This window comes from Berghia stephanieae, chromosome 6 (assembly GCF_034508935.2).
Source record: "Berghia stephanieae isolate SIO BIC M18660-M18661 chromosome 6, UCSD_Bste_1.3, whole genome shotgun sequence".
Lineage (NCBI taxonomy): Eukaryota > Metazoa > Mollusca > Gastropoda > Nudibranchia > Aeolidiidae > Berghia > Berghia stephanieae.
This window is the reverse complement of record NC_088365.1, coordinates 66,808,974-66,832,005: the sequence shown is the minus strand read 5'-3', so window position 1 is coordinate 66,832,005 and position 23,032 is coordinate 66,808,974. Positions and strand designations below refer to the sequence as shown.

At 36.2% G+C, this 23,032-nt stretch overlaps 1 protein-coding gene across 3 annotated transcripts; it reads left to right on the top strand.

The window, feature by feature from the left end:
• Nucleotides 1–117: 117 nt before the first annotated feature.
• LOC144975498 (organic cation/carnitine transporter 2-like) lies at nt 118–23,032 on the top strand. Of its 3 annotated transcripts, none has more exons than XM_078919651.1 (3): nt 118–781; nt 18,463–18,540; nt 20,356–23,032. In XM_078919651.1, the coding sequence occupies exons 2-3, from the start codon at nt 18,528–18,530 to the stop codon at nt 21,903–21,905; spliced, it is 1,563 nt and encodes a 520-aa protein (XP_078775777.1). In that variant the 5' UTR covers nt 118–781; nt 18,463–18,527; the 3' UTR covers nt 21,906–23,032. The 3 variants fall into 3 exon arrangements, with proteins under 3 accessions (XP_078775777.1, XP_078775778.1, XP_078775776.1); XM_078919652.1 differs by having other exon boundaries at nt 118–785; XM_078919650.1 differs by lacking the exon at nt 118–781 and adding an exon at nt 12,707–12,946.

Sequence of the window (23,032 nt, the reverse complement as noted above, 5' to 3'; positions counted from 1 at the left end):
CAAGCTGACAGTGACAATAAAATCCAACAACAGAGAAGGAAAATAGCCAAACTGTCATCTTTGTAGTTATAATGAATTATTTATACTCATTTTCCCAGCCTCACAAGTCCTATTTCATGCATTATTATACTGTTGAATCTTTTAATGGGCCATTGGCGGTCCCAAGCCCGCAGCTGAATGCATACCTTTTTATATGCGTTCAGTAACTCAGAGGGAAAGATTCTGTGTTTATTCAAATGGATATATATTAAATTGTGCAATTATCAAGGTAAGGCATGTTTTATATTTTAATACTTATTTTTCTTCTTTCATTCAATTTTTTTCTCTTTTTCTTTTTTTTTTTTTAAAATTTTTGTGTTTGTTTTACTAATGTGATTTATCAAAAGGGACCTTATCAAAAACAGAGCTTAAACTACAAAAATATATTTGCTATTTGAAAAATGAAAAAAAAAAACATTTTCTCTTATTATTATATAAAAAATCGGTCTCAAAAATATTGTGAAAAGAAAACAAATTCCGACCAAGATAGCGCGAGTGCACTAACACTAACACAGCGACTCGCTCGTACCTTACGCTGAGCCCTAAACGAAATCGCGACACGGTGTGCTGAGCTGGCCTGGGTCGGGTCGCTTAGATTGACATTCAATGTCTGTATGTGTCCCTTTAGCCATTTCCCTCAGTGTCCAAACTCCAATCAATATATTCGTTCGTGATTTATATAAACAAACTATTGAAAAGATTTGCAGGAATAGAAACATCACCATGCAAATTTACTTTACAAGTATGTAAGTTTTTTTTTTTCTTTCTTTTATATTTACACATGTAGCATGTGTAAGTCATTTTCGTCGGGCACCACTTTATACTGTAAGCATGCCACGCCGCTGGGGGGGGGGGGGGGGGGGGGGAGGGGGAAGGGTTGCGTATGCGTGGGTAATACGAGTGGAATGCATAATGTGATCAGTGCAATGTAGGAAGATATAACATTTTCTAATTTGATGATTTATTAGCAAGATATCGAAAACAAAGAAAATACTTTTTTTTATTATTAATTTGGGGGGGGGGGGGGGGGGGGGGGGGCTGGGGGGAAAAAGGGGTGTTACTCGCATTATTTGACTTGTTAAGTCACGCAGTAAATATAATTTTTTGGTGTTGATACATTTTGTGTTGACAAGTTTGGAACAGGAGTAATAAGAAATTTTGCAAATAATAATGTTTCCCTTAGGAAAAATCTGTCGTTCTGCATGTAAATTGCTACTTTATTCTAGCAAAAAGCCATGGGCAGACTCTTTTCGAAATAAAAGTTTGCCATGAAAAGAAATATCTTATGTCACCGTCCTTACCCGTCTGTCCTATACAACCATCCAAAACCTTTGTCATCCCTATCATCTGTAAATTTAAAATGATATATATCATCTAGACAAATTACACGATGGTGTCTCATTGAAAGAAAAGGATGATTTTGTTTTCTAATAGAAATCAGCTGATAAACCGCAATTCTACATACATTAATTGTTCATACCTATCTATATATTTCTTCTACAATTTAAAAAAAATCTTTTAAATCTTTAACATTTTGAGACAAATTCTATGTAATGGCCGGTTAGTATTGTTATCGAGATTTCGCCGAGTCTTGATTTAAAGTAACCAATGAAAACTTTAAAACTTTGGCTAATAAATTCATTCAATCTAGAATCTGACGGATATTCTCGTTCTGATCAACAGTCGTGACAATAAAGGTTATCATTATAATTTGGCTACTTCATGACGTCAGATTACTTGGTGATTGCTATAATATTATTATTAAGTAAATCTTCGAATCACGAAATTCGACAAGACGTTGAGTAGAGATTGGCGAGACTGACCAATTAAATTATCGGTGGATGGTATCAAAAACACACAGGTTGAACATGAAATACCAATATGCACGACACAAAGGGGCAGACTTGTGTTCAGATTCTGTTTCTGCTAGATGCTGAGTTACCTAAATGGCCATGTCAATCATGTAACATCTTTAGATGATCTCATCCTACTCTTGCGATTGTCAATAATGACAAAATCCCGCCCACAAACTTTTCATAGATCCATCATCAGTTTCAAACTTTTTTCTCGTGTGATGTCAAGACTTTCTCAGAGCAAATTATTGGTTCTTGATAGATGATGCTGGTGAACCTTTCACCATTACTTACAGCTTTTCACTGATTGGTTGCTTACAGATTAGAGCTTTTCTCGACGACCGTCTGAAAGTTGCGTCACCTTCTTTGCGTCCTTTGGAATTTAGTAGTGAGCCACGGCTCGTTGGGGAAAAAAGACAATGTATGTTTAGTCAGATTTCAAACAAACAAAGTACATCACCGATCTTGTCTCAGAGAGAAATGAAAAACGATACAGGAATCGAGAAAATCGGACAAGAAATAAATAAGTTACGAAAATAAACAAACGAGGACAAAACCAACTTTCAAAATAATATTTACTCTTAAAACAGTTGTTTCTCAATCGAATTTTATGATTCAAAGACTAATGTTCTCCTTCTTAATAGTTGATTTCAACAGTGCGGTTTTTATATTCCCCACTATGATATTTATTACTTTCAGTTTTTACACAATAAACTGACTCAGAAAGGTGTCAAGTATTATGTATGATTATGACATAATACTTTGACGGCCATGTCTTCGTTTTGGAAGACGTTGAGAAGCTTGACTAGTGTGAGACGTTTGTCGATCGAGTTAGTCGTATTTTGCTATATTCACAACTTAGATACTGTTCTTTTGGTGAAAACGGACGAAGCATTTGCTTTGCGGCCATGGATGAACAGTATGTCAGACGGGCGTATAAGATACTGTCCTTTTGTTGGTTACAGGTAGAGTTATTTGCATGGCTTTAACCAAGAAAGAACAGTATCTCAAAATATTACGCAACATATAACGTCAATGAAATCGCCGACTAAGAGAAAAACGCAATTTATCATTAGCTATTATTTAATGTTAGAAGACTTCCACTATGTAATAGAATTAAAGAGTTATGAATGAAAAAACTAAATGTGTCGATTGCTGCAAAACTGGCTGGATCTGGGTCTGCCCAGATACTGTCCTTTTGTTGGTTTGGGCAGAGCTGATGGGTCTATAGTTTGCAGCATCCAATTTTCTGCCCTTTTTATGAATGGCAGTAACATTGGCTTGTTTCCATTCAATGGGCAAGGTACCAGATTCAAGAAACTTATAATATATTATTGATAGCGGCTGTGATATTTCAAAGGCCACTTCCCTCAGTAAATGGGGATGAAGAGAATCGTGTCCCATGCTTTTAGTCACGTCTAAATTCAACAATTTGGCAATTATGTCTTCTTGTTTCATATAAAAATCGGGAACGTTTAATTGATTTGTAACATTGAAAGTTGGTATATTTGTAGTTTCTTCTTGAAGAAACACAGATAAAGAATAATCATTTAAAACATTAGCTTTATCTGTATCCGAAGTAACCTTGGTACCATCATCTTTCAGTAAAACATAACACCTGGTTTTCTTTTCAACATTCTGTTGACGTATCTCCAAAAGCCTTTCGGACTACTCTTACATTCGTGTGCCAATCATACGTTTTCACAGCGTTTCGAACCGTGTATTTGGTGTTATTTCTAACCTTGACATAATTAATTATGAAAATTATTTGTTGTAGGATACTTTTTGAATGTCTTGTACAATTTATATTTCTTATTGATTGTACTTTTAACGTTTTTTGTCAACCACAATGGTTTATTAGATCTAAAAAATTTATTAAGTCTTAATGGAATGTGTTTAGATTCTATACATTTTAGTTTGTCTTTAAAAAACACCCACGCTTCATTCACACCGTAGCCTTCAAGAGCATCCCAATTCACGGCATTTAGGTCTTCTATACAGGCATTGTAATTACCTTTGAAATAATTAAAATAAACATGTGAAGGATGTTTGGCGGATGAAAGATTTAACGATATAAGGAGTGAGCCATGATCACTTTTCCCCACCGAAGGCAAATGGTCAATGTTATTAATCCAGTAATCATCATCATTACATATTACCAAGTCGAGTATATTACTAGTTTGGTTCAGTCGGTGTCTCGTAGCCTGTGTCACCAGCTGAATAAAGAAAGCATCCCTAATTGCCTCGACAAATAGATAGTCGGGAAAAGTTAGACATGGTTCTGTCCATTTAATGTTAGGAAAATCGTAATCTCCGACAATGATCACGCAATCAAATTTCATTCTACCTACTGACTGTAAGGTTTCTTTTATATCCCTAATGAAAGTTAATTTGTCTGAATTATGAGACCTATATATATATATATATATATATATATATATATATATATATATATATATATATATATATATATATATATATATATATATATATATATATATATATATATATATATTTCCTACAAGTATGTGTAAATTATTATATTCAAAATCACACCATACACTTTCACTAATTATAGGATGATCAAAAGAGAATATATCGGCATCAATACAATCCAAAACATTGATAGAAACACCTCGACTTGGGTAATCATTCAAAAATAAGTTATATCCATCGATAAAAAATTCAATCTCTAAATCAAGCTCAAGTTTAATTTTTGGCATAATTTCAGTAAGATATATTATCATGGGATTATGTTTCTGTAAAATACATGTTAATTCTGATCGTTTGTTAAGTAAGCTATCGACATTAGAATATAATACAACAAAATTATTTGATGAAGGAATATGAAAAGACACATTTGTTGGGGTGTCACTCTCGGGTGTTCCAGACAGGTCTGTGTCAAGTCATTGGTGTGCATTCTGTCGTGTCGATGTCAGGCGTCTTGAATAAAATTCTCTCCCACCGGGAATGTAATGAGTTTTACGTTGGGTTTGGTGATGGTCTATCTGGCGTTGTGATGGTAGAGGGGTTGTCGACGTGATGTACATTTGGTCTTCAGTCTGTTTGATTGAACGAATTCGAGGGCTGGGCGTGTCGGCGCCAGTTGATTGTATTTGGGCATCGAGGGGACTGTGTGGATCAACCTCAGTCTCACACCATTGATGATTACTGCCATGACTTGTCCGTTCATTGACCATGCCGAGTCGATCCTATCGTCATTTTTTGCTGCTTTGAGCACATTGAAATTCTTCTGCGTTAAGTCTTCAAATATTGAAATTCCCGAGCCGTTTAACTTTATTCTGGCCTTGAGCACCATATCACGATCCAATCGCCTTACAAATTTGATAATTATTGGTCTGGGTTGATTTGATTTCGTTCTGCCAGTACGGTGTCGAGTGTCAATTCCGGTGATGTCAATTTGGGCTTGGGTTTCTAATCTATTTAATCAGTTCCGTGTGTTTTCTCTTGGATTCCAAAAATGCGGAGGGAATTTCTCTTCGAATAAGTTTCCAATTTGTTGTTTCGTTTGAAAATCTGAGAACCCTAGCAGAGGACCGGCAATATTGGAGACACCTCACACAGGAAATACTGGAAACAGCCAAGGCGACCCGATCTTTCGGTCGAGACGCGAAAGGCATCTAAGTCAAGTAAGTCAAGTGTTTCGTTTTTCGGTCATCTCGATTTGTTTGGATTTTTTTTCAGATTGTTGTTGATCATTTTCATTTCCCTTCTTTCGCCTTTGTTTTGGTTTAATTCATGTTTTAATTCCATGTTTTCTTGTCTTAGTTGGATAATTAGGTCTTTGAGATCTTTCATTTCGTTTTTTAATGGTATTTTGTAATGTTTGAAGTAAGTCTTGGTTGTCGAGTTCTTTAGAAGGGGTAGACTGGAGGGAAGGGATGTTTTCGAAGTTATCTGAGTTTCTTTTTTTTTTTTTTCGTCCCTTCGGCATCTTGCCCAAATTGGGATGACGTAATTTGTAGTTATCATGACACTGAAAAAACGCAACGGTTAGATAATATGCAATGAAAATCAATCAATACACTTATGTGGACGAATTTAAAGTTGAAACGAATATTACTATAGAAAACAAATACGAAAATGAATATATTAAATAAACACTCATCTCCTGATCCTCATCGTTGCAACGTAAAAAACATCAAATTCCATAACAAAACAGTACTGAAAAGAACACGTCGGTCATCTTGAAAATCTTAAATTATTATTATTTATTATTATTATTATTATTATTATTATTATTATTATTATTATTATTATTATTATTATTATTATTATTATTATTATTATTATTATTATTATTATTACTATTGTAATAATAATATAATAATAATAATAATAATAATAATAATAATAATAATAATAATAATAATAATAATAATAATAATAATAATAATAATGACATTCGACATATAACCTATTTAGAAAGATTAAAGTATCTAAATTTGCCTTCACTAAAATATTGTCGAATAAGAGGTGATCTTATTCACACTATATCTATATAGATATAGACTCGTTACAATATATATTAAAATGGTTTTTTAAAAATTATTCGCATGTTACAAACACACATTTTTGTAGTTTATATACCAGACCTTTTTTCCACACTTTGTCGAATGCTTTTTCAAAGTCCACCCATACCACAATTTTTTTCTTTCCATCCTGAAACGAGTCTTCTATTTCTTGGGATATGTAGGTTACTTGATTTTCAGTACTCCTGTGTCTTCTGAAACCGGCTTGTTCATTTATAAGCACATTATAGTTTTCAAGATACCACATCGGGTTTAAAAGTTTAAAATGCCAAATGAATGTAAAGAGATCAAATAATCCTACGAATATTGAACATGACATTTATGTATTAGAAATTTAATTCTCAATATTATCAATTAATTGGTATTATATACTAATTATGGAACTGATAAATTTTATCTATGCATACAGCTTACAGAGAGCATTAAAAGGTTTTTAGAACCTATAAGCTCTTAAACGATACGATACGATACCATACGATAACGATAGGATAATAATAACAATAATAATAATAATAATAATAATAATAATAATAATAATAATAATAATAATAATAATAATAATAATAATAATAATGATAATGATAATAATAATAATAACAATAATAATAATGTATTGTGTATGTATTTAGATTGTGTGTGTATTAAAGATATTAATACAAGTTGATATAAGACAGAAATGTTTGATATCAATGAGAATTAATGAATACTAAGAATGCATTTTAAACTGGAGTAAATTGAATAATGATCAGTTTTAATTTATTCTATCGATATTATTTTACTAGAACGAAGTATATATTGCAGTTGATCCTTCTTCCTCCTTCATACTAACTACTAATAAACTAGGTTCTCTTCCTCAAACATGCCATCACTATTTTCATGACGATAGCACCTTGCATGGCACGAGTCTGGTCCAGGGCTTCGTCCGCTGGACGAGCGACGAGCAGGATGATGCTCTCTCCCGGAGTTTATTTCCTCCATGACAAACACTTAAACCTGACAGTTGCCTAAAAATCACGTGACAATTCCAGCAAAAGATAATGAAATAAGTAAATAATCAATATTAGTGCTAACATTTCTACAATGTCCCATTGGTTGCATTTCTGTTTTAGTCATCACACTAAACGAATATTGATGTCAAGTTACAAAAATAATTTTTGACGTCAAATTATCAAACGTTAAATTTCACTAAAATAAGATTTTTTAAAAGACCTATCATGTAATTATTTTTGTCATTCAGAGATAACGAAATCAGAATAGATTGAAAGGTAAAACAAAACATTTCTTACAGTCTTGCTTTTTGGAATTCGAACTTTTTGTTCCCAACGCGCACTGTCTGTTAGCTCGTGCAGCGATTGGGAACACGTCGGGAAATCCAAAAAGTAGGAGTGTAAGAATCGCATGTTATTGAATACAACAAACGGTTCTCTTTCTTTTTGAGGTCATGACTGTGTTTTGTGACGCCATTCTCTGGTCACTGTCAGGCTATGAGATTTTGATGGTTATGACCATATGTGGCGTAGTTGTACACATATGTAATGGCTTGAGATCGCATAGTGGTGTTTTTTATAGATAGTAATATTATCATTTGCGTTGTGTTGTAGATGTTAATAATGACGAAAGAGTCCAAGGGCCGATGATGATAACTGAATGTACAACATCAAGACATTCAAATAAAAATCCAGATTCCAAGTTCCATTATATGTCGTGATAAATTCCAAATCCAAATCAAATAGCATGGTCATAATTCAATCAGTTTCATAAATTCCAAATCCGTAAATCCAATCCAAATGTAAAGTCATTTTGCCTAACTAACCATTTTCAATATATATGTGGAATATCTCTAAGTCCGTAAAATAAAGATTTTTAGTAAGATGGTAGAACTTAGGAAAGTGCAGCTCATCGTAAAGTAGAATGCAGAATCGAAGAATAATAATCTAGAATCTAGCAATACTATCTTTTTCCCCTATTGTAAATTATTTCAAGCCACACCTCTTACTAGTTTTGACAGTTCCCTGTCAGTCTACAATCCAACCCCTAAGAGTAAGATCAAATCATATTCAAACATAAAACGTCAATTCCTACATATTAATGTTAAACTCCGCCTTTTATGATATAATATTACTTTTGGTAAACGTCAGTTTTACGTTCAGTACGCCCAAATAATCTGTACGACCAAATAATTAATTCCGACTATAATTTGATGCTATTATCCCCAAATACCAAGTAACACCGATCAAAGAAAGTCATTTTCTAGTACTCAATATAATGACCAATTCTTTTACTTTGGAACGTAAAACTGACCTAGACTACTCAATATAATGACCAATCCTTTAACTGATATCGATAGTATGCGCTTGGCTCAGAAGCTCATAACATTGCCATCCGGAAGTAAAACGGACCAACACACAAAACTGTGTGTATCCATGAACTTTTATAGTCGAGTTAATACAGTTCAGTGAGTATTACTCATAAACGCGGATGACAAATAACAATAACAAAGACCTGTGTGACGCCATCTTCGAACTATTTATACAAGCACTTTGAACTCATTAAACCCACTTGCTATAAGCTAACTCTCTTACACATTATACTCTTAAGTCAAAGTTGGAAAGTTATAGACTGAACCACCAGGAAACAGAGACTGTAACGCACATGTTTCTTATGGACACTTATGATAAAAAAGTAGGTCAAAATTTTTATAAATTGTATCACGTGCTGACCTCCCCTGGTCTGACCTGCTATGCTTAATACGATTCAGTAGTCTGATGTCACGCGCCCGGCAACGGCGGCCATCTTGGTTCTAAACAAAGAAAATCATTACTTTTTATGCTTCATGCTAGCTAGAACGTTTCGTTCCCTTTTCGTATGCCTTGTGATCAGAATGTGTAAAAGTCAAAACATGATCAAATTTATGGGTTTGTTTTCCTCTGGAAACGCTTTTATACTCGTCGGAGAAATATTTCACACGGGCGTCCGCCATTGTTCCGATAGCTTATAGCCAGTGTTACTAAGTTACCATGCGTCATAAGGAAGGAAGTGACGTTACGACTACTGAATCCTATTGTCTGTGGCATCCATGACCTCGCTGACGAATCTAATCTTGTACTGAAGTCACGCGATGTCGAGCGTGACCAATTAGAGGATTAGTGACACGGGTAACGATATTTTGGCATGAGAATGAGACAATAGAATAAGTTATTGCCACATTCGGAGCTTGCCTGTCACCCCAAGTAACCAGCCTCACAGATCATGAGAATCTCTTCACAATTTTCACACAGGTGATTGTTGGAAATAATGCATCGTGTCGCCAAGTGTCATTATGCAATTCAGTCATCAATATGCTACGATATTTTGAAAAATACTCACAAATTATGATGCTGGTCGATTCCACTACTAGTCATGTACTACTGGCAGCTATAGATAGTATGCAGATGACGTCGCTCAGGCCTTTGTTATTGTTTTTGCCATCCGCGTTTGTGAGTTGTTCTCACTAAACAGTATTAACCAGACTATAAAAGTTCATGGTTACACATAGTTTGTGTGTTGGTCCGGTAGTATAACGGACCAACACACAAACTCTGTTTAACCATGAACTTTTATAGTCTGGTTAATACAGTTTAGTGAGAACAACTCACAAACGCGGATGGCAAAAACAATAACAAAGGCCTGAGTGACGACATCTTCGAACTATCTATAGTTTTGATTCCACTTGGCGGTGATGCACACTGAAAAAGTGTTTGTTCCAGGAAGGTTCCGAGCTCCAAGCCCTTATTCCGTTAACAACAAGAGCAAGTGAATATTAAATACATTACTTATACTCCACATAAGACTTGATAAAAGCCTGAAACGTCTGATCGAGTAAGAGAGTATAAAAAAGTACTTCATCCAGAATCAATACTCTTCAACAGTCGTAACGTCACTTCCTTCCTAATGACGCAGGGTAACTTAGTAACACTGGCTCTAAACTATCGGAACAATGGCGGACGCCCGTATGAAATATATCTCCGGCGAACATAAAAGCGTATCCAGAGGGGGAAAAACATAATTTGATCATGTTTTGACTTTTACACAATCTGATCACAAGGCATATGAAAAGTTCTAGCCAGCATGAAGAATAATAAGTAATGATTTTCTTTGTTTAGAACCAAGATGGCCGCCGTTGCCGGGCGGCGTGACATCAGACTACTGAATACAATTGTACTTTAGAATGCATGCGATTGGTTCGTGGTTCAGTCTTTTGATTGATGGCAACACAATATTCACAAGACGGCAAAACAAGGGACCTTTATCTCGGCGGTAACGTGAATTAGTGAATGTTGTGGCTTTAGTAATGGGAGCGATCTGCGTTCTGGTTTTCGACCAACCGAGTCATCAATCACATGATTTGTTGCTGTCCAACGGTTGGACATTTCCTAACAAATTTAAAATTGCACTTTGTTTACGAAAGTTGTAAACACACCCGAGTTTCAAGCTGAACAAAATGATCCATCATGATGTCATACCAATTTGAGTTTTCAGACCTGCAAATAAGGAAGTATAGTCGTGACGTCACATCCTCTATTCTTTTGGTTCCTAAATCCCGGAGAGTGTGTATGCAACTTGGTAACCAGACCTTGGGAGTACTAAAAATGAAAAGGTTATAAAAAGGAGGCATAACTATTTCAGTAGCAGGCTGTCTAGGCAGCTTAATAGGATGACGGGGGGTAAAATAGCAAGGATGGATGATTATAATTGACGACCAGAACATATTTAGAAAAGAAAATAAGATGCCATCACTCTGATAACAGAATATCAATAATACAATGTATGCATTCAGTCCCCCGGAATAGTGATTTTACACTTCCAATGAAATAGGAACCAGTTTTTTTTAAATCACATTTTTTATTCACCTATTAATCCACGTCGATTACGAGTGATGACCATGTTGACAAGATGGGTCGCATTTCGCCTCTACTGTAGGTCAAAGTAGGTCAAAGTAACTGTGACTGAATATATAATTTGAACTTGATATCGAGTATACAGTATAAGCCTTACCATAGGTGGATCCAATAATCTGTGTCAAAATCTGTGTGTCTCCAAGTCCGCAAAACACATATAAATATAGAAAAGTGGTCGGAAAATCGTTGTCTTTGTGGTCAAATGATGCTTCGCTGCTACAGTCTGTGGACTGTAAAAAGTAACGAACAAAAATATATAGAACAGCTCCGATAACAGAAGAAATATACCAACCACAGGACACAGAGAATCTGGGATTAAAAGGGTGTGTTCATTTTTTTCAAAAATGTTTTTCTTATTGGCTGAGGAAGGATTTTGAGCTCGAAGGGTTAGGTGTTTTATACTTTTTTTATTTCTCGAGTCTTTTGTTTTCACATTTGTTCATTGTTTTCAATATCCACGAATTTAAACGAAATTCAACTTGTATAAAAGCTTACATTTGTTTGACGTCTGTTGTTTTGGAATGGGAGAGAAATTTCTAAACGTTTTCGTCCAACCCAGTTGTCGATCACGTGATTTTTTGCTCTCCAACGACTGGCTGTTTCATAATTATTGTAAACACGTTGCTTTATTGATGAAAGTTGTAAATATACCCATGGATCAAGCGGAACAAAATGACCTACCGTGATGTTGGATATTTCGAAAACTGTGAACACTTATTATTCTGTAGAAGGTCATTTTGAGCCACACTTTGCCATACGACCAATACCTCAAGCTCACGGGAAAATAACATAAATCTTCCCCATTGGTGACTAAAATTAAATATGCGGGTCAATTTAATATATTGACATATTTGTGCTCTTTGTGCGGCTATTTAATGTGGTCTAGTGGTATGACAATCGCTTTCGGATCGGAAGGTCCTGAGTTCGAGCGTCGCTCGGCGCATAGTTGAGTCCTTGTAGAAGGCTCTTTACTCACATTCTCTCACCGTACTCGGGTGTAAAAAAGAGTACCTGGCCGTTAACAGCGTAGTCTCTGTCCTAAAAAATTGTAAAATCGCCTAAAAGGCGTCATGTCCCGTCCTACATGTTAAATGTTGCTGTTGGCCAGAGATCCCTTGTAAAGCGCTTTGAGCACGTTTAGTGGATATTGCACTATTTAAAAGCTCAATTTTTAAAATAATTATTTTCTTCCCAAAATGTGAGATGTGAAAAAAGTCGTTTGTCAGATTTGGTCATAAGGTGTTTACGTGCTATTTACATCATGGAAAGGCTTGCATGACAAATTCCTGTTCAGATTGGGACGGATGAATTCCTTGGCTATTCTTCTTGGCAACAAAGCGTGTTATTAGTAACATCATTTATAAACAGATTGTCGAGAGATGAAGAGGGCGGAGTTGTCATCGCTCAGCCCTTTATTTGTTGTTTATAGTTATAGACTGTCAGTTAGGTTATATCGATTTAGTAAATTTTCACTTAATACATCAGCCATATTTACTGTCGACATTAGAGGTTGCCCATAGTCTTGTGTGTTGTTTGGATTCTTCGTGTCTGTCGGGCAGAACAAGTGAGTATTTAACTAAATGTATAGTATTAATAGAAGGAGTATAGTTGGTATCACTCAGTTGCTTGTAAATACCTTTGAAAAAGATCGGAGAGGAATAATAATAATAATAATATAGATATAGATAGACCCAAATCTGTGAGAACTAATCACCTGACTGTCTGTCTCAAAACGGGAACAAAGAGTGAAATGCCGTCAATTTCATTAACCCGTAACCTTCCGTAAATTATAGAAGGAATGCATTTGACGTTACTCATTTCTTTGTTATTGTTCGTCGACAACAATTTCAATGTTTAGTTCCCACTAAATTTTATCATTCAGACCAAAAAAGCTTGAGGGTTTTTGTGTGTCGGTACGTTATAGCCGACTAGCCGATGTGGTGAGTATTTTACTCACATCACATATCATCTTTCTATTCATATCATCTTAAACATTTCGTCATTTGTACTTTTTTGAAATAACAAGTAAATACCGGGGGCCTTATTTATCACTTCTTTATGTTATAAATATCGTCGAGTCAGTCCTTGATCGCTCATCAGACCATGGCATTTTGGATGGTACACATAATATAACAGATGGTCTTCCTCGGATCAGCGGTGGGGGTTAGTGAAGTAAACATGTGACGTAAAGAAAACCATTCATAATGTTCCTCCTTTTCCCCTTTTTGTCACATCAGCACTGATATAAAGACTTAAATTTATTTAGTTCATTTATCTCTTTCAATCAAACTTTAAAGTTTAAATTGTAAAACTTTTGATTTCCCCGCTTGATTATATTGTCATTGAACTCGCTATTTATAGAATAAACTTTTTTTATTTACTCATTTGCATTTGTAGCCATTCGCTCAATCTTTCAATTAATTCATTCATTCATCCATTTATTCATTCAATCATTCCTTATTCCGGGAGCCTTTTTTATCACATCTATATTTTTTTATATGTAGTCCAGTTAGCTCTTGAGCGCTCATCAGACACCATGACAAAAAGAATTGAGCGTTTTATATAGCGCAATATCACCTAAACGTTTTCAAAGCGCTTTGCAAGGGGTCCCTGGCCATTAGCAACATTTAACATTTAGGACGGGACATGACGCCTGTTAGGCGATATTACAATTTTTTTTTCGGACAGAGATAACGCTGTTAACGGTCAATCACTTATTTTACACCTGAGTACGGTGAGAGAATGTAAGTAAAGAGTCTTTTCCAAGGACTCAACTATCCGCCGAGCGAAGCTCGAACCCAAGACCTTCTGATCCGAAAGCGAGTGTCATACCGCTGGACCACATACCCGTTCTAGAGCAGACACCATGACAAAGGCGAAGTTCAAACGCTGATCCAGAGTGCTTGTCTCTTTAACCAGTAAACTACCAAACTCTGGAAAAACTCGCATTAAAAAATTTGGCCAGGAAACTCGTCCTCAAATATCTATTGATTTCAATAACCCTCATCTTGGAAATAACTCTCAAACCTGGGTCTTAAGGAAGAATTTACGAAGTCTCAGGTTTGAGCGTTTTTTGCCAAGATGAGGGACATTTAAATCGATAGATATTTGAAGGACGAGTTTTCTGGCCAAATTTCTAAATATACGTGTTTTTCCAGGAGTAGGGCTGTTAATTAATGGATACAGGAATATAAAACTTGTCAGATTGTCAATTTGAATGACGTGAAATAATCAGACAATATTCAATGGTATATCAATCATCGATTATTTTGTGCAGATCTTAAACATGAGGTGAGAAAACACACATTTTATAGATAGAACGAAATTAACGTCACTCAGTTTTTTGTTATTGTTTTTGCCAGCCATTTTATGAGTAGTTCTCACTAAACTTTATTAATAAGAATCAGAATATAAACGTTTAGGTTACGCATAGCTTTGTGTGTTGGGACGTTATATCCGGCTGGCATTGTTACAAGTTTATTTTTATTTGTTTTTTTTTAAGTAAGCGCATAAAATCAATAAGCGGCTATGTGGTCTTGCGGTATGACACTTGCAATTGGATTCCAATGTCTGATGTCACGTCGCCCAGCAACGGCGGCCATCGTGGTTCTAAACAAAGAAAATCGTTACTTTTTATTCTTCATGCTGGCTGGAACTTTTCATATGTCTTGTGATCAGAATGTGCAAAAGTCAAAACATGATCATATTTATGTTGTTCTTTTTCTCCTCTGGATACGCTTTTATGCTCGTCGGAGAAATATTTCATAAGGGCGTCCGCCATTGTTCCGATAGTTTAGAGCCAGTTACTAAGTTACAATGCGTCGTTACGAGGGAAGTGACGTTGCGACTGTCGAAGCCTATGGGATCTGAAGGTCCTGGGTTCGAGACCCGCTCTGGGCATGGGATGGTGCATAGTTGAGTCTTGGAAAAGGCTCTTAACCCATATTCTCTCACCGTACTCAGGTGTAATATGACTATCGACCATTAACAGCGTTGTCTTTGTAGAAAAAAAATTGTAATATCGCCATACAGGTGTCACGTATCGTCCCACAAATGTTGTGATGCTGTTGGCTAGGGACATCTCGTAAAGCATTTTTAGCATGTTTAGTTGATATTGCGCTATATAAAAGCTCACGTTTTTATATTCTAAACGAAAGTGACAAAGTTGATGAGCAAAAACTTTCAGATCTTTGCCGTCAAAGGTCAAGGCCATGACCTTCTATCATTTAATTTCTTGACAAAGCACATGTTCAACATTAATTTATCAAATTTTATCTTGTTTGTTTTTGTGTGTATGTGCGAATTATTAATTTTCATGTTTATGTGTGTGTGTGTGTGTGTGTGTGTGTGTGTGTGTGTGTGTGTAAGGGAGAGATAGAGAGAGTGGGAGAAAAAGAGATAGATAGACAGAGAGATATAGACACAGAGAGAGAGAGAGAGAGAGAGAAATAGAGAGAAAAAAGAAAGATAAACGAAGAGATTAGGCATATAGATAGAGAGAGAAAAATAGATAGATAAATAGAAAGAAAGCTAAATAGATGGATATAGGGATAGAGAGAGGTAGAGATAGATAGGGAGAAAAATAGACCGAAATATATATAGAAATATATATTGAAGCTTTTGAAATGTGGTGCTTGAGAAGGATGCAGAGAATATCGTATACTGCACACAAAACGAACGAAGAAGTGCTAAAACAAAAATACCAACAAAGGAAACTAATGCCCTTAATAGCGGTTCGACAACTATCCTTTTTCGGACTCATAGTAAGGAAAGATAAGAATGAATACCTGGCAAGTTGTGGAAAAATACCTGGTAAACGCGCCAGGGGGAGACAAAGAAAAACACTCATAGACCAACTGAAGGGCTTCACCAACCTAACAATCCAAGAGCTGTTTGAAAAAGCAAGAGACAGCGAGGAATGGAGAGAGATAATTCATGCAGTATCCGAAGCCTGGGCCAGGCATGGAACCTAGAAGAAGATATATATATATATATATATATATATATATATATATATATATATATATATATATATAGAGAGAGAGAGAGAGAGAGAGAGAGAGAGAAAGAGATATAGAAATAGATAGAGATCTAGAGAGATAGATAGATAAATAAAGAGAGAGTGAGCGAGAATGATATATATATATATATATATATATATATATATATATATATATATATATATATATATATTCATTTATGAGTGTTGGTGGGTACTCGTAGGTACGAAAGTGCTCGATAATGATGGTTAGAGCTAATATAGAATATATATATATATATATATATATATATATATATATATATATATATATATATATATATATATAGAGAGAGAGAGAGAGAGAGAGAGAGAGAGAGAGAGAGAGAGAGAGAGAGAGATCGTTTAATGGGAGCGATCTATATTACAATTCCATGTGTCATTGGTTACATTTCAAAGTATGCTCAATATGACTCACATAGTTATGATAGTTCACAGTTTGAGAAATACCCAACCCCATTCTGCTCGACATTGACTCATGGGTATGTTTACAACTTTCATAAACACGGCAGCCTGTTTAATTTATAGATAAATATCCAGTCGTTGGGCAGCACCAAATCACGTGATCGAATATAGATAGTATGCGCTTGGCTAAGAAGCTCATAACATTGCCATCCGGAAGTATAACGGACCAACACACAAAACTGTGTGTATCCATTAACGTTTATAGTCGGAATAATACAGTTCAGTGAGTATTACTCATAAATGCGGATGGCAAAAAACAATAACAAAGACCTGAGTGACGTCATCTTCGAACTTTCTATAGATCACTCCCATTGAATCAGCGATGTTTATTATTTTTTTTTTGCAACATAATTCCTATGTGTGTATGTGTATGTGTGTGTGTGTGTGTGTGTGTGTGTGTGTGTGTGTACTGTTTGGGTGTGTTTTGTGTTTGTGTCAGCATGTGCGTGTGTTTTTTGTCGTCATGTGTGAATGTTTGTGTGTGTGTGTTTTGTGTGAGTGTGTGTGTGTGTTTTGTGTGGACGTGCGTGTGTTGTGTGTGTGTGTGTGTGTGCGTGTGTGCTGTGTGGGCGTGTTTTTGGTGTTTGTGTCAGCGCATGTGCGTGTTTTTTGTGGTCGTGTGTATGTGTGTGTTTTGTGTGAGTGTGTGTGTGTTTTGTGTGGACGTGTGTGAGTGTGTGTGTGTGCGTGTGTGTGTGTGTGTTTTGTGTGAGTGTGTATGTGTTTTGTGTGGACGTGTGTGAGTGTGCGTGTGTGTGTGTTTTATGTGAGTGAGGTGTGTGTTTTGTGTAGACGTGTGTGAGTGTGTGTGTGTAAGTGTGTGTGTAAGTGTTTTGTGTGGGCACATAAAATATGTGTGTTTAAAAAGATGTCTATCCGGCAACTTGTTCTACATCTTACAATCATAAAGGGAGCACCTACAACAACAAGGCTCAAATCGAGAAGACCTTTCCACTGAACAAAAATTATGGTAGACATCAACGTGGAAGAGAGCTGGAGATAAATGTGGAACAGGAAAACACCAAGAGGAGGAAATATCATAGAAGATCCCACCAAAAGAATGCCTACATTCCACAATGCCAGGAAATACTGTGTTACCTCAAATCTTCAGACGCTGTCATGGCGGAAGGACATAATTAATTCATTCATTCATTAACTATAATTACATAAGATACGAATTTTAGACTTTTGAAATGTTAGAAAAATGTGTATTCTCCAAAATAAAACAGAAATTTACCCCAAAATTTCACATTATTGGCTATGAATTCTATTTCAAGTACCTGGGTCATCCCGACATAACAACACTGAGATGTCGGGACATATTTTATTAATTCATTGGTTTTTATCTGCCGAATCAAGTGCTGTATGGTGCTGTTTTTCTATTTTCATGAAGATGTTGCTGCTTGAAGCTCGAAGGAAAAATATTTACCCGTTTAAACATCTCTCATTCGTTCTTATTGTTTCATTCATCGTGTTTTGTTGATAAAGGGGAAACCCGAAACGTCCACAGTGTTTGTCTTTATTTAATAAATTGGAGCCTACATTTCAATACTTATCGTTATTTCTCTCTATTTCAGGCAACTGATGTGGTGACAATTTGTTCTTGTTTTGACACCATAGATTTAACAGAAAGACGAACAAGATGGAACGCACAGGTGAATTAACCCGTAGATTGACCAATCAAAACATGTAATTTGTGACACACCTTCACATGTGCTCTGACAAACAGAGTTGGTAGTTTATAAACAATAAAGTGAATGAATTCGACCTTTCTCTGATCATTGTTATTGTTTTCTTACCGCCAAATGGGTGACTAGTTAACACACAATTTTCTCGATCATTTTATAAACGTTTAAGTTTGCACATATTATATCTAGATTTCTGTGTTGGTTCTATTGATCAAGCGGTAGAACAGTGGGTAGTTTACTTAGACACATACCATTGGGTAGTTTACTGTTTTTACCAATCACTGTGATTGTTAACATTATGACGACTGTCCGAGAGGCGTGGTTATCTAAGTGTCTATTGTGCATCAAACTTTGTCAGCAAAGCAGAAAGAAAAATACAAGAAAAAACAAACAGCACACCAGACCTCGTGACCACCAGTCAGACGTGCTACCATTACAACTAATATTGTCACGTGACTCTCGTCTACAGGCGGAAATGTCATTGGGTCGAGTCCCACTCTAGGCTGATTTATATTGAGTCCTTGAGAAAGTCACTCGACTCATTTTCTCTCACTGCACTTAGATGTAAAATGAGTACGAGGCCAATATTAGTGTTGTCTCTGTTGAAAAGAGAAATTGTAATAGCGTCTAACAGGTTTCATTTCTCATCCTACATGTTAAATGTTGCTTTTGGTCTGGGGACTCCTTGTAAGTGCTATGAACACATTTAGTTGACATTGCGCTAGATAAAATCCTAAGTTTGATAAGACTTAGCCATAGCCTATTATGGCTCGTTCTTCTTTTCCCCCTCTCTGATTTGCGAGGCTTTCGTCATTGGATAAGAAGAATAAAAGGTTTAGAGGGGAAATAACTGGGTTTTTTTAAAACTCTTTTTGGAATATCTTTTATTATTCCCCTTTATTTTTCAGGCTCAAGATCAATGATATTTCTATAATATTAAGCCCTCTATATACTTTGCGTCCATTGAATTGGTGACGATCCATGCGGTCGACTCTTACGATCAGTCGGCCGGGATTTTTGTCTACACATGGGAGGTGTTACTAACCAACCCGTTACTAACCGTCACCGGTTCAAGTCACTGCCTCCCTGTTCTATTTTTCTTCTTGCTCACAATCGGGATTAGTTCTCACTAAATTATATCAATCGAACTATAAACGTTCCACGGTAAAACACGAATTTGTGTGTTGGTACGTTATATCTGTCTGGCGGATGTTGTGAGTATTTTACCTGAACGCATAGTAATCTCATTAAAAAAAACGAATCTCCCCAACGAATCTCACCATCCGCCCAAAACAAAAGATCCACGGCATTGCAATGCTCCCTCAGATTGAGGTCAAGCTGTACTTTGGCACGGGATAGAACTAACCTTTCAAGTTTTCTCTGTATCAAAGAGTTATTTCTGCTTTGAAAGAGAAAATACATCCAGATTTTGTCATATCGTGAAACCTGAAATTTTACTTAACGAACAAAAATCAATATAACAGATTCAAAATAATGTACAAAATAACCAAACACCGGACGTTTCGGGCTCAATACCTACCTTCAAACAATAACAAAAAGCATAAAAAAACATTTATGCATTACTTAACATCACTGTAACCCATTCGGCCACTGGTCATGATTAACATTGCTTGACTTTTGCAACAAGAAAACGCACCAGGAAGCCATCGAGTCACACAATAATACACTTAATACAAATATCGTTTTCAATATGTGAGTCACAATTTGTCCGTGTGGAAGCTTTCATTCCAATTTTTTAATTGTTTTTTTTTTTTTTCACAGGCCAAGCAGACGGTCTGATCAAGTCATCAGGATGTGGTCCCTTCCAAGTCTTGATGGTTCTTTTCGTGGACGTCATCATCAAGATTGGTCTGGTCTACAGCATCGTATTCATGGCTTTTGGCAACTACAATCCTGGCTGGAGATGCTTGGACCAAAACACATCCGCTCTATACAACTATTCTATGAGTTTATTTCAGAACTCTTCAGGCGATCTAATTAAAAACAATACAATCTCATCAGAGTCAACACAAGACAACGATACAACAGAGTATACCACTGAAGGCTCTTGTGGTCTTTTTGAAGCTTGTCAAAATATCCAATTTAATCCAGAGACTTCGACTATCGTTACGGAATGGGGCCTGACCTGTCAAAAATCTTGGATTCTGTCTTTAATCATTTCTATACAGATGGCTGGAGTTTTGGTCGGCTCCCTAATTTCTGGTCAGCTCGGTGATACTTTTGGAAGGAAAAGAATTCTGTACATTGCTCTTGCATTGCTAGGAGCGTTAAGTTTGGCAACTATGTTTGCAACACATTGGCAAGTGTTTGCAGTGTTAAGATTCTTTATAGGAGCAATGATAGCATGCTTATATAACTTGAACAATATCCTGACGCAAGAATATTTGAGCCCCATATGGCGGACGCGTCTTGCAGCGTCCCCTGCTTGGCCCTTTGGAGGAATGTTGTTGGGTGTGGCTGGCATGATGTGTAAGGACTGGAAAACTCTACATTTGATAGTTGGAGTGTATTGTATTATTTCTTGTATACCAGCTTTGTGGGTGCCCGAGAGTTTAAGATGGCTGGAAGTTAAACACAAATCAAAAGATTTTCAAAAAGCCGCCAAAACAATTGTTACCATAAACAAATTGCCTCAAATGTTAGAAAACTACGACAGTTCTTATTTGGAAAATCTTGAAAAGTCGCAAGACAAACCTAACACTCGTGTGTATACGATGTTTGACCTCTTCAGAAAAGGCTATCGATTGTACACTGTCGTTCTCTCTTTTCTCTGGTTTTCTCCTGCTTTGTCCTACTATGCAATCAATTTTGGTGTTCAATCCATGTACGGCGATTTTTATGTGAATTTATTGGTGCTTTTCGCTGCTGATATTCCGTATGCCGTTTTCCCAATGCATCTCCCGTACTGTATAGGTAGAAAAAAGGCAAGCATACTTTTTACCTCCCTCACCGCAACGACTCTCTTAGCTGCAGCATCAGTTTCAATGTGGGCGCCAACACACATCAGAAACACAGCAATAGTCATTCTAGCTTTAGCAGCCAAGGTGAACATCACGTCATCCCTGTCTTGTTTCTTTATTTTAGCCACAGAAATTTACCCAACCGTTGTACGAAGCAATGCTATAGGGTATTTCAATAGCATGGCGCGTGTTGGTGGAACGGTAGCACCTTTATTGATTCCAACTGATTCAAAGGAGATCCCATTGTGCTACGGAATCATGGGAGCGATGGCCTTGACCTGTTCTCTCCTGATGATTAAAATTCCTGAAACGAATGGAACAAATTTGAAACAATTTTTTGACGAGGATTAGGCAAGGGGAAGAACTTTCCTTTGTTCGTTAAAATTGGATCTAACCTGCATGAAAACTTGAATAAGGTTCGTTTCTTGAAAGACCAAACCTAAAACAATCTAAGAAAATGGAATATGAAATTGATGCTACGATGCGCTTAGACAAAAAACTCACATATACTATACTAGAACTTTAATAAGGGCAAAACGTGTGACGTCACACCTGCCAACCAACGACCATTTTAGTTCCACTATCAACAAATAGGATCCAACTTTTTCCGTTACTACGAGCAAAATTGCTTTTAAAAACATCAAATTGATCAAATATTTCTTGGCTAAAACGATTGGATGATTTAAACCTCATTGTCAACATGGCTAGGAGAGGGAAGCCTGTGAGTTTTATCGATTTTCAGGTGGAACCATTTTGGTTGCTGTGAGCGTTATTAAGAGGAAGTGGCGTCACGACTTCGGAACCAGATTGTCTGAATTAGAGAACCCATCGTCTTAAACGGAATTATGTCAGGACTGATCTACCCCAAAACCTGAATTTAGAATCAAAATATGAATATGAAATATGAATTTTAAGCTTTTTGTATTGTAGGAAACTGTCTGTAATAACAGAAAATAAAGTGAGTAAAAAAAGTGCCAGAAGACAATAGAGAATAAAAATTTCGCTGCCTTGGGGGCTCGAACCCACGACCTTTCTGATACAACTCCGCATGGCCATGAGAGGGAATATATGCAATAGAGGCAATCCACCACTTCTAAGACTCCTTTCAAAATTCATTTCGATCCGTTTCTCTCAAACTGTGTAATCTTGAACGTTTATAGTCTGGTTAATACAGTTTAGTGAGAACAACTCATAAACATGGCCAATATTCTCAACACAAACATATAACATAGATTTTGATACGAATATTTTTGTATTCGTGGATAGCTCACAAGGTAGAGCCACGCTCTCACCTGCCAGGCGGAGTTGTCGTACCAATAAGGTCGCAGGTTCAAACCCCACCACCGCCGCGAAAAAATTTTTATTCTCTATTGTCTTCTGCCACTTTTCTACTCACTTCATCTCTTGTTATTACCAACATAAGTGCCTGCTCCACTCACTTTTCTGAATTAAAAATTCACCCCATATACCGGATCATA